The 16,276-nt window shown below is 44.6% G+C and overlaps 1 protein-coding gene across 4 annotated transcripts in view; it reads left to right on the top strand.

Annotated features, from left to right (window-relative positions):
- Positions 1-12,791, top strand: part of LOC134609276 (protein HEG-like) — a 385,710-nt gene extending 372,919 nt beyond the window's left edge. For all 4 annotated transcript variants that reach the window (XM_063452931.1, XM_063452928.1, XM_063452927.1 and 1 more), the window contains one exon: positions 12,399-12,791. In XM_063452931.1, coding sequence (XP_063309001.1) covers positions 12,399-12,515 — 117 coding nt within the window. In that variant the 3' untranslated portion in view covers positions 12,516-12,791. The remainder of the gene's footprint in view (positions 1-12,398) is intronic.
- Positions 12,792-16,276: the final 3,485 nt, after the last annotated feature.

Genomic DNA, 16,276 nt, shown 5'->3' with positions numbered 1-16,276 from the left:
GAGTAGCCAGCAAGTCTTAAGGAGTAACCAGCACCTCCTGGTATTTGTCCTTGTAGGAAAACACAGTCTTTGTCTACTGTACTAATTGGGTTGGGAAGTTCAGTCACGTAATGTAGTTTTAAAATGAACAAGTTAAGTCATGAGGACAAAATGGAGGATTGAAGAAGTCAGGTTAGGAGGACAAAATGGAGGATTGTCACAATATAAGGTTAAAATGGAGTTAGTACAATAATTCAATACACGTACAATAGTAATTTTTAATAATTCCACATCAAGGGCTACCTGCCCCTGTATTTATTCAGGTCTCCCACCTGGTGGACACTCCCCTAGGGGACCAGATGGAAGACTGTAACAACGGACAGACAAATACCAATTACAGACATACAGCAGTAAAACATCCCCACAATGCATCCTGGCTTCCTCCTCATCTGCCCTGGAGATAATTGAGAAGTAATTCAATTATCTCCCAGGACAAAGGCAAAACTCCATTACACACGTGGGGATACAAAAACAGCAAACACTTTAAAATACATAAAGTTACCTTTTAGACATAAAACATAGACATGTCGGGGGGCGGGGCCTGACTGCAGAGCTGAGAGGATGCTAGCCTCAGCAACTCCTGCAACAAACAACGAATAAAGCAGCTTCCAACAGCTAAAACCAAGATTAAACGTGACAAAATAGTCACTAAAGGTGCGGTGATACCGAGAGGAGCAATTTGATACCACCATAGTCAATCTACGAGTATAATCCGCTTGGCAAAGGTCTAAGGCCTACCCACATGACAGGCGCGGGAGGGACGGCCGCTTTCCCGGTGCCACACAAAGCAACTTGCAAACCTGGGTCTCCGTTCCCCCCCCTCTGGACCGGTGGGGGTTATCCTGGTCTACCTCCACACAGAGAGCATTCACCTCCGAGACACTACAAGGCACAACTTAAACCGTGCAGCACAAGGCCGAGCCAAGATGGCCGACCACACCGCAGCCCTGGCAGGCCAACAAAATGTAAGCGACTGGGCAAAGGCTTTTGAGGAAAAATTTGACGCCGTATGCAGGCGCTTCTGGGAGCGACTGGAAAACAAAAACTGGCCTCCTGCCAGACAACTGGCCTCCGACGCCAGACAAAACAAAACTCAGGTGTCTGGAACCCACTCACGTTCAGCTGGGACACCCGGCTACCCCCTCTCCACCACGGAAGCAGGGGAACTCGGAGAAGGGGAAATTACAGACCCCTGACTCACCTCATAGAGCACCCCGCACACTTACTATACGAGACAACACCAGCAAGCACAGCACGGGGGAACCCGGAGCAGCAGGATGGAGACCTTCATCACAGGCGACACGCCGAGCCCCTGCAGCAATTCGGAGAAAATACCTGAGCCTATCCCACCGATATGTCAAGACCCAACGGAGGCCTAGACAATCAGACGGCGTAAGAAATAAACGGCGTAAAAAGGGGCTGAAGAACTCTGCCTACCTCCGTGCGGACGGGCACAACCCTGAGGGCCCAGGGGAGCAAGGTACGCCAGCGATTGTCCCGCTCCTACACCGCCCCAGCCAGCCACACTGGCCCACGCTAGGGCCACAACATCAAAGACTCTGGCACTCCTGGGTCGCTGACCCCCCACTTATGGGCATCGGCTAAAGTGACTCACAACAACGTGGATGGAATTTTACGGACGCTGCATGTTTTAGAAAGAAGCCCGGTTTTGTATGTTGTTTATTTCCACTGACATCATTGACCCTAGACAGAAGGTCTTTTACCTTTAGCCTTCTAAGCACAGTCCTAAGTCAATCACTATATTGTTAAAGGTTGAGCAGGCTCTCCCTAAATACCCCATCTCTATGTCAGCCATCAGGTGACGTTTTACAAAGAATGCCTATACCTGGCCTTAGCTAGCTAGGCGGCAATCAACTGGGCATAAACCTAGATTAGTCACCAAGGGTATGCTTTTAATTCTGCATACTTAGTCTCAGCACCCTTTCTGACATATTACTCACTGGGCCCGGCAGAGTCGCTGCTTAGCCTGATATATACACGAGTTTCCTTGTGGGTCTCTAAGTATCTCTAGCCCAGATGTTGTGCCAATATCGGATCGGTGAACCTTTCATCACTTGTTTCTTTAACTAGTATTAATCATTATCATGATTATCTGGAGGGTCCTCATGGTCCTCAAACGTATACTCGGACCGATAGCTTTAACCTGATCCTTTGTTTTCCTTTACTCAACTTAAGGGTCTTAAACAGTATACTTAGCGTGAGAAACCATTAAGAAATGTCTCTCTCGATATGCCAGTTTACCATGATGTTATCATTATAGTATAAATTAGTGTCCGTTTATTCTTGCCCACAATGTTCTACCACTCGAGTATCAACTAATGGTCAATCGCTGTTGTGGCGTGATGTTTATATGTCCACTGCAAAAATAAAGAATAAAAAAACATAGACATGTCACATATTCCCAGATAGCTCAGGTCTGAGTGCACATTATTAGGTGAATGACACTCAGACCACACGAATACAGTTTAATCGCCATGGAGCCAAAGTCTTTAATTCCACGAACAGGCTCCATGGCATGGCTATCTGGGTTAAAACATTCCCATAAAATAAACCCCCGAAGTTCCAGGTGTTTGCTAAATTGTCCCGAATAGAAACCAGGGGGCTGGAGGCTCAGCGGTGCCTGCACGTAAAAGTGTCCGTTTTTAGTGCATGAAAGCCGGGCAGAAAAGCGCTGGCTGCCCGGGGAGCTCCAGAACACCGCCATCGTGTGGCGGCTAGGTGTAACCGCGACCACCCAGTAACAATCAATTAAGCTGCGGTTAACCGCAGCTACTGGGTGGTCAATTGCCGGCACACGCTCGTTAAGCCGCGGTTAACCGCGGCTTCAGGGAGGTAAATGGAGGGCACACGCCAGCTTCTGGGTGGCCAATTAACAGCGCCGGCCGGCTTCCCACGACTCTGGGGAGGTTGAAAAATGGCTGTTTGTTCAGTAGATAGAATCTACCGAACGGCTGTGCAGAAAGGAAGAAATAAATCTTTCTGCACAGTAAAATTAACCCTTTAACTGCCGGTGCATAATCCAAAGGCAGCAAGCGGGCAACCAGGCTCCTCCAAGCAATGTGGCGAGATTGGTCTCGTCACAGTATGGATGAAACAGGCCATAGCATTTATAATAAACTAAATTACTACATAACACATCCATAACTTTATTTTTTAAATCTCTTCTTTTCTGTAACCAAAATTGTTAGACATAAATAAGCATAAATTCACATATATACATATATAACTCCACATTCCAATGCCCGCCATCAGCCGACCTTATCCACGCTCGATGGGCACGAGACCTCAGGCAACCTAATGTTAACCGTTTGAAGCAGGGGAGGTTGAGACCTTAAAAACTTGTTCATCTCATTCCATATACTTAAACGTAACCCCTTAAACTCAAATGGCAAGGACATACCCCCGGCTAGCTGTGACTAAATATACTAATAGGGCGGGCGGGAGGGAAGCTGTTTGCTGGCCCGAATCCCAAGTGACACTGAGGTAAGACCTCCCCCACACTTACTTACACAGAACATTATCCCACCCACACACTCTTTCCCAGCCAACCCCATGCATCTATCCCCACACTCCTACATGTGCCCTTATCCGCTTAGCTGCGCTACCTCCCCAGGGCCTAATCAGTGTCACCTAGATTGTTTGCTCTATTTTTTGTTTATCCCTATCTCTACAACGGGGGAGTGAATAAAACCAAAGAAGGTTTTCTGTATACCTGAAATTCCAGATCTACCTGTTGTTCTGAGCCAATATCGAAAAAGGCTCAGAAAAATGTGAGTGTGTGGACATACTCTTTTGAATTGATTTGTCCATCGTTAGTAGTACAATATTACACTATTATATTCTCTCTCAGTTTGTTTTCCCTATATACATATGAGAAAAACCCCTATATATAACTGAGGGGTAAGTGTAATTTATCCAAGCGCTGCACCTTGTGTCTCTGAGTGTTAGGTGGTGGGATTATCACCTAAACCTAGGAGTCCGTTTTTGTGTTCACATTTTGTACTAAAGTGGAGTATTGGGAAATCCACTAACGGTGTTCTAGCTGCTGGTACTAGATTTATTTTTTCTGCTATAAACTGTGAAGCGCCTTCTATACACTATTTTTAGATTTGCACGCCTTCTGGTGTTGAGCACCAGCGTTTGTGCGGCCACATACCAGGACCCTGATGCAGCTTCAGCAAGTAGCAGCAGGCGATAGTGTTGTTTCAGCTGCAGCACGCACGGGTCAGTCACTCTGCACCAGACTTGCCCTCCAATTGATCAGAGTTAAAGGATTTCAAGTGGACTCATTACAATTACAGGGCCTCTAAAGAGTCCTGTATTGTTATTTGTCGTCACTACCTTCCCGCATCGGGAGTGGGTCATTTGCGCGCCTGCTGCCTTCCTTGCATGTAGTAGCAGTTTCTCAGGCTCCCTCTCCGGAATCGAACCCTGATTCCCCGTTACCCGTGGTCACCATGGTAGGCGCAGAAAGTGGCATCGAAAGTTGATATGGATGACATACAAATGCGTCGTCGCCTTGTTGTTGGGGAGCCCATTGAAAAAGTGCTCTAGCATGACGAGCTGGGTGATCTCCTCCGGGAACTTGGCTTGATGGGAGTTGAGCCAGTTCTGGGTGGCCCTTGTGATGCGGCATGCCCACTCCGCATGGGAGTCCTTCTCCCCTTTCCGGGTCTCCCTAAACTTTCGGCGGTATTGCTCGGGGGTGACCGCATACTGGGCCAGGAGGATTTGTGTAATAAAGGGATAGTCTCTGATCTGCTCTTCTGGTACAGCCCGGTAAATATCCATTGCCTGCCCCACTCGTTTGCTGGCCAGGATGGTGACCCAGTCGCTGGGGTCCACATCTTGGAGTAGGCACTGGTGCTCAAAGTCTTGTAAAAAGTCATCGATGCCTTCTTCTGCTTCCTTGAAGTCTTTGAAGGCATTGTATGGTAGCTTGTGGGCCAGGGTGGTTGTGCTTCCCGGCACCCTCTGCTCCCTTCTTCCTTCATCTGGGTTCATGGAGGTTGCCCTCTGTCTATTGGCAAGGACATAGGCTTGCACCTCCAAAAAGGTCCTGCTGACGATCTCCTCTGAGGGTGGCTCTCGGTAATATGCCAGGCGCCGTTACACCTCCTTGCGCACTTCCTCCTCATCTTCGGCTCTGGCTGGGGTTTGTTGCCTCACTGCATGCCTGGTCATCCTCCATGAGCACAGCAGTCAATTCGGCCTTGTTACGCCCACCAGGCGTTATTCCTCTGGCTCCACACAAGTCCTGCAGTGTAGGTCGCTTTAGAGCACTGTAGTCCATAGGTCTGTTGGCAGGGACATGGGATCCCGCCACTTGCCACCAATTGAAGCGGGACCTGGGTAACCGATGGTTATCCCCTTTGATTAGAATAGGTCAGACCCATTTCCCTAGTAACCGGATGGGACACAGTTCCAGGATACAACGTCTGACAATCTTTATTTGGGTACACAGCTTTGCCTCCAGTTGCCTCCTCCTCCTACTCCGCTTCTTCCTCCTCCTCTACCACCTCCTCATCTAGTCAGCATAAAACCTTCACCACCAACTTCAGCACAGCCAGGGGGAAACGACAGCAGGCTGTTTTAAAACTGATATGTTTTAGGGAAAAAACCCACACCGCGCAGGAGCACGGAACAACAGACCGATGAGTGGTTGTTGCCACTGAGCCTCAAGCCCGACCTGGTGGTGTGCGATAATGGGCGAAATCTCGTAGCAGTTTTGGGCTTAGCCGGTTTGACGCACATCCTTCATGAGACTGTGTGAGCAGTAGCAGGCGATAGTGGAGTTTCAGCTGCTGCACGCACAGGTCAGTCGCTCTGCGGAAAAGAGTTTTCTTTTTTTATATGTCCCAATATTTTGGGGCTACCCCAATTAAAACAAAACAAACAAAAAAAACAGTGTTGGCTACCTCCACCGCCGCTTCCACCTACATCGCCACGGTCACTGCCTCCTCAACCTATGGGTCACTTAGTATAAACTATGTACACAATAGCAGAGGCTTGTGAAGGCCTTTTCTCCATGCATCAGGAGTTGAGCTCAGTTTGATGGATAATTCTGGTAATCCTCCTGACAGCCATGCTTTAGATTTATGTTCTTCCAAAGCTAAAATCAAAGATTCCATATAGTGCTATTTTATGGCTCAGCTGTATTTTACATTTTTAGGTATTTTATGTTATTTTAAGTGATTTCCATATCCATATTTGTTTTCAGGGCACTTGTCCTACTCTTAACCCCATTTTACTTCCTTTTGCAGCCCTCTAGCCCTTTCCAGGACTTTTTTAAAGGCATTTTTGTGCCCAAAAGTTTGGGTCCTCATTGACTTCAATGGGGTTCGGGGTCAAATTCGGGGTCAAGTTCGATCCCGAACCCGCCGGACCCGAACATCCAGGTGTCCGCTCAACTCTAGTTAACAGCTAAAATCTGTGGAAAAAATCTTTACATTTGTTATACTTTGTATAATAATGATAGATGAAATAGTAACATAGTTAATCTTTCTAGTGTTTTGTTTTAGAGATAAACACCCTTGTATATGATTTAGATAAATAAGGATAATTCAAAGAAGCAAAGTATTTACCACCTTTCTTCACAATGGTATGTTTGACAAAACCCTCCTGTTTTGTGTGTAACAGGGCCTTTTCGTGCCTTTTCGTATGCTGTTCGAGCATTTGACACTATTCCCTTCTTTATTTCGTTTTGCCGACCTAATCACCAAACACCGACCACCCTCCTGGCTTGTTAACTTGAAACAAACCACAAGAATGCAGTGTTCTCTTTGTCACACGAACGCAGGCAGCGGGACTTGGTCGTCGAGCGCATGGAACTCTGAGGCAGCTACTAGACAACCCGAACACCGGTCAAAAAGCACGAACACCTCTTCTGGCTGCAGCAAGCTAGTGGAACCTGGTTCGACAGTTTGTTCGACTAAAACTACCGAACCATTCCCATACTGTGAGCCAGGGGATTCATTCACCTTTATTGTTGATTTCTTCACTTTCTGTTCGTATGAAAACACATGAACAAGACCGACCCTTATAGCTAAAAGCATGGTGTAACGGAACCGCTGGCACCCCGACCGGGTACCCTCCGCTGACGGATGATCCTAGTGTTTTCCGAGGTCTCCAAGCACTCTGCCTGACACCATAACCACTGCAGACCCCACGAACCGCCGCAGCTTGGTTGGGGTCTCGCCGACTCCACCCACTCTGGACCCAAGACCAGGGTCCAGCTTCCAGTAGGTGGACCTCTCCGAATTCCAGAGAGCAGGAACAGGGACAAGCTCTTAGCAGAGCTCAGCGATTATACCCTGGGGAGTATAGTGATTATAGAAATCCCCAGAGTGTAGTTCTCCAATCCCCCAAACATGAGCCGAAACTTCATGAAGGTACAAGATGATCTGAGGTGCTAGCACACCCAGTCTGGCTTTTATTACAGTTGTTGCAAATACAGGACCGCCCACAGGGAGGGATAAAACAACCAATCAAATCACAGTTACATCCCACATATCCCCTCCCCTTATCCCGAGAGGAAACTCAATTATGCATACAGTTAAAACATACTTTTTACCCAACTTTCATAACTCTAAAACCATACATCCAATCTCTATAAAAAATACATATTCACAATCAATCCATTCAGGGGAACAACATATTAAAAAATGGTGCGAATCAGACCAGTGGTTCAAAAGTTAAGGGAAAGTCCTTTGTTACCAAATGAAGCATGGCTTTTTTCCCAAAACAGTTCCACAGAGTCTCTATCCTGGAGATAATTGGGAAGTAATCCAATTATCTCCAAGGACAGAGGTAAAACTCCATTAGCCACATGGCAGACAAAGGACAATAAAAGACGTGAAAATACATACTGTTACATTTATCACATAGAACCTACACATTTACAATTTACCTAACACATAATAGCATACATAATATTGAAGACAGCCTGAATGCAATCTGCTACACAGTCTTAAAGGGACATTGTTCCTAAAAGTCATAATATGTCCACGGATGGTTTTTAAAGGGCCAGCAGCAGCACCATACAAATCCAATATGCCCAAAGGTTGCACCTGAAGGGCCAAATCTCCCAGGGACCATAGTCAACAGGTAAGAGGCTGGCAATCAGGCTCCTCCAACAGCCAGGGGTAAAGGGCAGCTTGTCACCAATAAACCCAGTGACAAAAGGCATTTCGTCACATCTCCCCTTTGGGGGGAGACTAACCAGGTACCTGACCTCTCGGTCAGTGCCTGAGTTAGTCGATAAACCCACCCACAGTGAACAAGTACATGAGTAGCCCACCCACAACACACATTTACTGCACCTGGTGGTTCCTCTGGTGCTGCTGGGCAACACGCTGTGGAGACTGGGGGGCAGAGGCCAACTGCGCTCTGCCCCGATGCCAGCTCTTCTGCTGGGGTAGCCTGGACGCAACTTGGTTGGGGAGGAGAGACATCGCTTACCTCTTCCACCTGGTGTTCTTGTGAGGGTAGTTGGGGATCTGGATAGACCGTCCAGCATCCCTGTATGTCGGGTGCATAGACTACGGTCTCATCTCCACCTTCTGGGGGATTAGGGTCTCCCCTTTGTGGGGTAAGTTGCCACTGGGAAGGGAGACCGGTTGCCTCCTCCCCGTGGAACTCACTCTGCTGCTGGGGAGTAAGGACAATACTTTTGGCTTCCTGGAACTCACACTGCCGCTGGGGAGAAAGGACGGCACCTTCGGCTCCCTGGAACTCATACTGCCGCTGGAGAGGAAGGACGACACCCTCTGCTCTCTGGGACTCACACTGCCGCTGGGGAGGAAGGACGACACCTTCAGCTCCCTTGAACTCACACTGCCGCTGGAGAGGAAGGACGACACCTTCTGCTCTCTGGGACTCACACTGCCGCTGGGGAGGAAGGACGGCACCTTCGGCTCCTTGGAACTCACACTGCCGCTGGAGAGGAAGGATGACACCTTCTGCTCTCTGGGGTACACACTGCCACTGGGGAGGAAGGATGGCACCTTCGGCTCCCTGGAACTCACGCTGCCACTGGGGAGGAAGGACGGCACCTTCGGCTCCCTGAAACTCACATTGCCGCTGGAGAGAAAGGACGACACCTTCTGCTCTCTGGGACTCACACTGCCGCTGGGGAGGAAGGACGACACCTTCAGCTCCCTGGAATTCACACTGCCGCTGGAGAGGAAGGACGACACCTTCTGCTCTCTGGGACTCACACTGCCGCTGGGGAGGAAGGATGGCACCTTCGGCTCCATGGAACTCACACTGCCGCTGGAGAGGAAGGACGACACCTTCTGCTCTCTGGGGTACACACTGCTGCTGGGGAGGAAGGACGGCACCGTCGGCTCCCTGGGACGCTGGTTGCTGCAAGGACAAGGGACCGATAATCTCCTCTCCCTGGGATGCGGGTTGCTGCAGGGAGGAGAGACTGATTGGCCACAGCCCCAATCTCCGAAATCAGAGCTCCAACTCCCATGCCGCTCGATTCTCCTCATCCAACTTGCGCACGGTGGCCAGGAGCGTCTCTACCGAAATATTCGGGCCATACCTGGTTAACCGCCTCTCTACCTCCTTCCTGTAAGCCTCGCCCTCAAAGCGATAAGTCATGTTTGCTGTGAATAGGGGCGCTGTACGAATACTAGCGTTGCCCTCAAATTGCAATTCCAAACGAACTGTGTCTCCGAGCTGCTTCTCCTCGCACTAGGACGCCATCCCACCGCTGCCACCACTGTAACGGAACCGCTGGCACCCCGACCGGGTACCCTCCGCTGACGGATGCTCCTAGTGCTTTCCGAGGTCTCCAAGCACTCTGCCTGACACCATAACCACTGCAGACCCCACGAACCGCCGCAGCTTGGTTGGGGTCTCGCCGACTCCACCCACTCTGGACCCAAGACCAGGGTCCAGTTTCCAGTAGGTGGACCTCTCCGAATTCCAGAGAGCAGGAACAGGAACAACTCTTAGCAGAGCTCAGCGATAATACCCTGGGGAGTATAGTGATTATAGCAATCCCCAGAGTGTAGTTCTCCAATCCCCCAAACATGAGCCGAAACTTCATGAAGGTACAAGATGATCTGAGGTGCTAGCACACCCAGTCTGGCTTTTATAAAGGTTGTTGCAAATACAGGACCGCCCACAGGGAGGGATAAAACAACCAATCATATCACAGTTACATCCCACATATCCCCTCCCCTTATCCCGAGAGGAAACTCAATTATGCATACAGTTAAAACATACTTTTTACCCAACTTTCATAACTCTAAAACCATACATCCAATCTCTATAAAAAATACATATTCACAATCAATCCATTCAGGGGAACAACATTAAAAAATGGTGCGAATCAGACCAGTGGTTCAAAAGTTAAGGGAAAGTCCTTTGTTACCAAATGAAGCATGGCTTTTTTCCCAAAACAGTTCCACAGAGTCTCTATCCTGGAGATAATTGGGAAGTAATCCAATTATCTCCAAGGACAGAGGTAAAACTCCATTAGCCACATGGCAGACAAAGGACAATAAAAGACGTAAAAATACATACTGTTACATTTATCACATAGAACCTACACATTTACAATTTACCTAACACATAATAGCATACATAATATTGAAGACAGCCTGAATGCAATCTGCTACACAGTCTTAAAGGGACATTGTTCCTAAAAGTCATAATATGTCCACGGATGGTTTTTAAAGGGCCAGCAGCAGCACCATACAAATCCAATATGCCCAAAGGTTGCACCTGAAGGGCCAAATCTCCCAGGGACCATAGTCAACAGGTAAGAGGCTGGCAATCAGGCTCCTCCAACAGCCAGGGGTAAAGGGCAGCTTGTCACCAATAAACCCAGTGACAAAAGGCATTTCGTCACACATGGAAATAATTCTGGACAGACTTATTCAGAACAGTCGGTGAAATCCTTTAACCCCATGGCCATTCAAATGTGTTCGTGGGATCTGAGCGCTTTTGGGATATATTGAGCGCTCAGACCCAAGCTATCTGGGGATATGTCGACTATGGGGGTTTGGTTATATGAAAGATGATCTTATGTATTTTTTTTTTTTTCAATACGTAGTTTATTGAACATTTTCAGGGAGAGGGTACAGAAAGAAAAAAGGGGATAGGTGGGGAGGGGTAAATATACACATACATGCGATTACAGGTCACACCTGGGAAGGTACCACTGGCTTGTTAAAGGCAAACATCGTATTGGGTCATCGCATTGTCCCCATAGGTTTGGGGCATTGACATAGTAAAACTACACCAGACATTACAGCGTATATTACAATTCATATGTATAAAAACTCCTAGAGTATCAGTATCGCTAGTTCGAAGGACCGAACAAGGTCTGTAAGGATTTCACTATCTCCCACCCAGCCCTATTTGCGAGTCCTCGGTACAATGTGAGCTTATACTATGTGCAGGTTTAAAAAAAAAAAAAAAAAAGGGGGGGGGGAGGGAGGGTGGTAATATGGACATTGCAGGTCTGTTTCTTCCTGCACTACCCATTGAGCATTGTGTTCCTGCGTCGTACCCGTGTGTTCCACCTGTTCCAGCCCTCCCATCTTACGTATTTTAAAGTGTTTTGTAAAATTTATAACTTTGAAATATTTTCTCTACCTGGAGATAATTAAGTTTACTACGGCCACTTAACCCAATTATCTCCAGGATAGAGAGGAGGGATTTTACAGTTTATGTGGGAGTCTTTCACATTGTACTGTATGTTGATTGGTTACTGTAAATTGTGTCCCAGTCCGCCACAAGGTCCATGTGGGAGTATCCCTTGCTGGAGGACCTGCATAAAAGGCCAAGCTGTGGCCACCATTAAACAGATTGTTTTACCCCTTCATGAAGTCTTGGCTCATGTTTGGGGGATTGGGAGCTCTAATTCACTACACCTTCAGCTACACTTGGATTTCGGGAGATTCTGCACGGATACACTCAGCTAGAGTATAGGAGATCCGTTATAGTATGTAAAATTACATTCTCTTTAAATGCTAAAAATACTCTTTTATTCAAAATCTCTCAATCTATTCAGAATCTGTTTAGTTATTAGATGGAAACAGATAGTAATTAAATTATTCATATCATGCATGAGCGCTTTCTTGACTCACTTTAAAAAAAATAATACATTTAAATCACCTAAAGCTCGCTCTGGAAAATATCCTTAAACAAATAAGATTCACATTGTTCCGCGTCCAATCTCACGAACGTGACTCTCCACAATGGCGGTCAGATCTTGGTAAAAATGTTAAGACAATTTTTGGGTGTTTCTGGTGTTTTTGTCTTGTTTGATACTAATTTCATATTTATTCCTTAATTTCATTGTTATTTACTTTTAGGATCCCGTTCTGGAGCCAGCACGAATCCAACTGAAAACATTTGGAGAATCTTCGCGATCCCACATCTGGAACCCTTCCCATGGCAGCCATAACCCGTCCTTCATAAGTGATAATTAATGGACCTTAAACCATATCTCTAGCCCACAAGAGTCACACAAGGGGGACCTCATCGCTTTAACTCCATGGACATATGTAAACATACTTACCAGTGGACACAAGCACACGTGGCTCTCCAATATGTAGACAGCAGAATCACATGTTTCTATTTATTGCTTCTCCAACTTGTTGAGCCCTGACAGGAGGTCGAAGTGGATATTGTGAATAAATCCCTCTTCAGTCAGCATGATCTGCAAATTAAACTATAAAATGTGATGAAACTGGAAATGTTTCACAAAAAAATAGTTTCACTCTGAAATATGCATCTTTCTTATTCTACTCAAATGTCCTTATAATTCTGATTATCTTGAAGCATGGGTGGATTAGCGTATGAAAGAAATGAAAAGGATAAAGCAGTTATAATGTATACCTATAGGGGGTCGTATAGGGTTATGGGTTTCTACATCAACACCTTCCAACTACAGCAAAGGGTGAATGGGCAGATTCTCAGGGTAAATGGACAGATTCTCAGGGTGAATGGGCAGATTCTCATGGTGAATGGACAGAATCTCAGGATTAATGGGACAGATTCTTTTAGTGTGAATGGGGCAGATTTCCAGGGTAAATGGGGCAGATTCCCAGGATTATCTGTGTTCGTGGGCTGGGCGTTCGACTGTCCAAGATGGCCGCCGCCACGTGTTCGTTCATACGAATGACGACCACCCAGTCGACCGTTCGAGAGTTGGAAGTGGCTGCGGTTAACCACAATGTTATTAAGGTCAGAAAGGTTAACGAGCAGCACACTTCCCAGCTGGGTGGCCCGCCATTCGGTAGTTTATTCGTCTTTTAGGGAATATAATCAGGAAACACACGAACAACCGGAGACTGGTGAACAAACAAAAAATAGTCTTTAAATAATAATCCAGAAGCAGGGAGGTCTGACACATCGGGCAATCCCACCATAAATGTTTAAAATCTGCTATTCGTTCAGGGCATCTCCAACATGCTGAGCAGGCTGTAGGATACATTTTCATAATTTTTTGAGGGGTTATATACCATCTATTCAATATCTTAGAATGGGTTTCATGCATATTCAGACAATGACAAGCTTTATACAAAATAATAAGAGAATTGTTCCATTATTTCATACTTATGTTTATATTCAAATCATGATTCCATTTTGCAATTGCCAAAAGAGTTGGCTGTACCGGTATTTTATAAATTAGTTTTTGACATTAATTGACTAGGTGGGTATAATCTGCTTTTTTAAGCAAATCATTCAAGATCCTACCTGGGGGCTCAAGAAAGTTACATTTTTAAATAACTTTTTAGAAAATAAATTATTCTTATATAATTGAGCCATTCCGTGGATTAAAAAACTATATTCGTCTTGGAGTTTGTCGAAATATTTAAAAATATTTCCTCTTACTAGATTAGAGATCTTTTTTATACCTTTGTAAATCCAAATTTCTAGATTTATATCTAACTTTAAATTTGATAATATTTTTAATTGTATAGCTGGTATTATTTTTTCTTTTATACCAATTTTTTTTATTTTTTTAAAGAAGCCAAGTTGTGAAAATTTGTTGGACTATTAGTGAATTTAAGGCTTTAATATAATGTGTATCTTCTTTATCTATTGACTATATAAAGGACTTATAGTCTTTATTACCTATGGTCAAGTTCTGTTCGCTGATATACCAGTTTTCATTCTTAGAGTCTCTTATTTACAATTAAAATATGTGCAAAAAAGCAAAAAAAGGCTGTGCCAATAGAGCTAGAAGTGATAGTCCAAAAAAAAAGTCTCACTAGAGCAGCAGGGTAGGGTCAGAAGTGCTTGTGAAGACTTTACCTCAGGAATAGGTCCGTCAGAGTGGCTCAAGATGTTCGTATATGTAAGGAGACAAGAGGGAGATACGAAAGTAGCCAATAGTGCAATAAGTCGACATCCAGAGATCTGATATATGTAAAAAGATGGTAGTGCACTCACATTTACAAGAGCTATGACCAGCTTTAGTGTAGAGGGCGTACAGCGGTATAATCCCCGCTTATGGGATATGCAGGAGAGGTTTGTCCGTCAATACACTCTGGATATCCAGGGCTCCAAAATAGGATAAAAGGACAACAATAGTGCTCTCAATATGACAGAATGTAGCATAAAATAAATAAAATTATACTCAATTCTAGAGCAGGAAACACTGCTCTATTGGTAAAGCGTTGGTGGTATGATCCCCACCTCGGATTGCTTTGAGTACAGGAACAGTAAAATGCCAGGGAAAATAAAAAAGTGCATATAAAATGCAATTAAAATAAAATTGGCACAACTTAAGTGACCAAAAGACTTTTATTGATAAAATTCACAAAAACATTAAAACATTAAAAACGCGTTTCACCATATGTGGCTTCTTCAAATTCACTCTCAGTTGTATCTCCATAATCTTCAGATGAGTCTTATATGCAAAGTATTCCCTAGGGTCCCTTTGAGTGCAGGTTAGATTGTATACCCAATGATAATAATCATTAAAAGCCTTCCCAATTTATTCTGGGGATAAACATGTCTCGTCCTTATATATCATTTTAGAAATGTTATTTTGTTTAGTTTTATTTCTGAATTTATTACATAGCATTTTATCTGTCCTGTTACCTTTGTAATAGAATGTGGCTTGTAATCTTTCAAGTGTTTTATTTGCTTTATTTATTAGAATTCCATTTATCTAATTTTATAAGGCAATAATTCTATTTGACAGCGCCTCAGAAGGGGATGCCTTATTGGCTCTTGAGACATTATACAATTGTACAGATAAGTTGGTTAGATCTTTTTCCCTAAATTCTTGATCTTCGTATCCTAGTTTAATTAATAGTCCTCTGGTTACCGCTTTGTATGCACACCATGTGACTGAGGGAGACATCTCTTCAGTTTGATTTTCGAAAAAAACAAACAAACCACAATCTGTTTTTTAATAGATTCGATATTATCTGGATTTGAAAGAATATAGTTATTTAGCCTCCATTCTGGTCTAGGAATGGAGAAAGAATCCTTAATCTCTACAATAAGTGCGTTGTGGTCTGACCATGTAATCTAATTTATTTTAATCATTTTTGTTTGATGGGCTAGTTTGAGGTCACCAAAAATAAGATCTATGCAGGAGTATGCATCATACAACTTAGAAAAACAAGTAAAATCCAAATATAAAGGATAAAAAAATTGCCAAATATCTAGTAAAGAGTAATTTTGAATAAGTAGCCTGAATTTCTGGGAAGTCTTAGTATTCCTTTATCTCTTATCTGACCAGTAATAGTTTGTTTTATCCAATAATGGATCGATTATGCAATTGAAATCAGCTAAAATCAACAGGATTCCTTGTTTAATCGTTTCTATTCTCTTTAAAACATTACTTATAAATGGTATCGATGACTGGTTTGGAGCATAAAGGTTGACTAATGTATAAATTAGATTATCGATCTATAACAATACTATATCTCCCCTCATTATCTTGTTCCGTATAAATGTTATTAGCCACCCCTCGTTTTTTGTTTTTTTTGATGCTCGAGGGATGCAGACATAACCATCGGCTAAACTTTAGATTTTAAATCAGTATTATTTTTATACTCCAATGAGTTTCCTGCACACCACATTCATCAATTTTCGGTTTCCTTAAATATTCCCAAAACAGCTCTCTTAAACGGGGAATTCATTGTTGCAATTCGAACCATATTCCCAGATTGTTATTCTCCCTCGTCCCCCAGTTCCCTCTGTCCCGAGTCCGATTGCCAAACTTGTA

The sequence above is a fragment of the Pelobates fuscus genome, chromosome 4 (assembly GCF_036172605.1).
Source record: "Pelobates fuscus isolate aPelFus1 chromosome 4, aPelFus1.pri, whole genome shotgun sequence".
Classification (NCBI taxonomy): Eukaryota; Metazoa; Chordata; class Amphibia; order Anura; family Pelobatidae; genus Pelobates; species Pelobates fuscus.
This window is presented reverse-complemented; position numbering and strand designations above follow the sequence as displayed.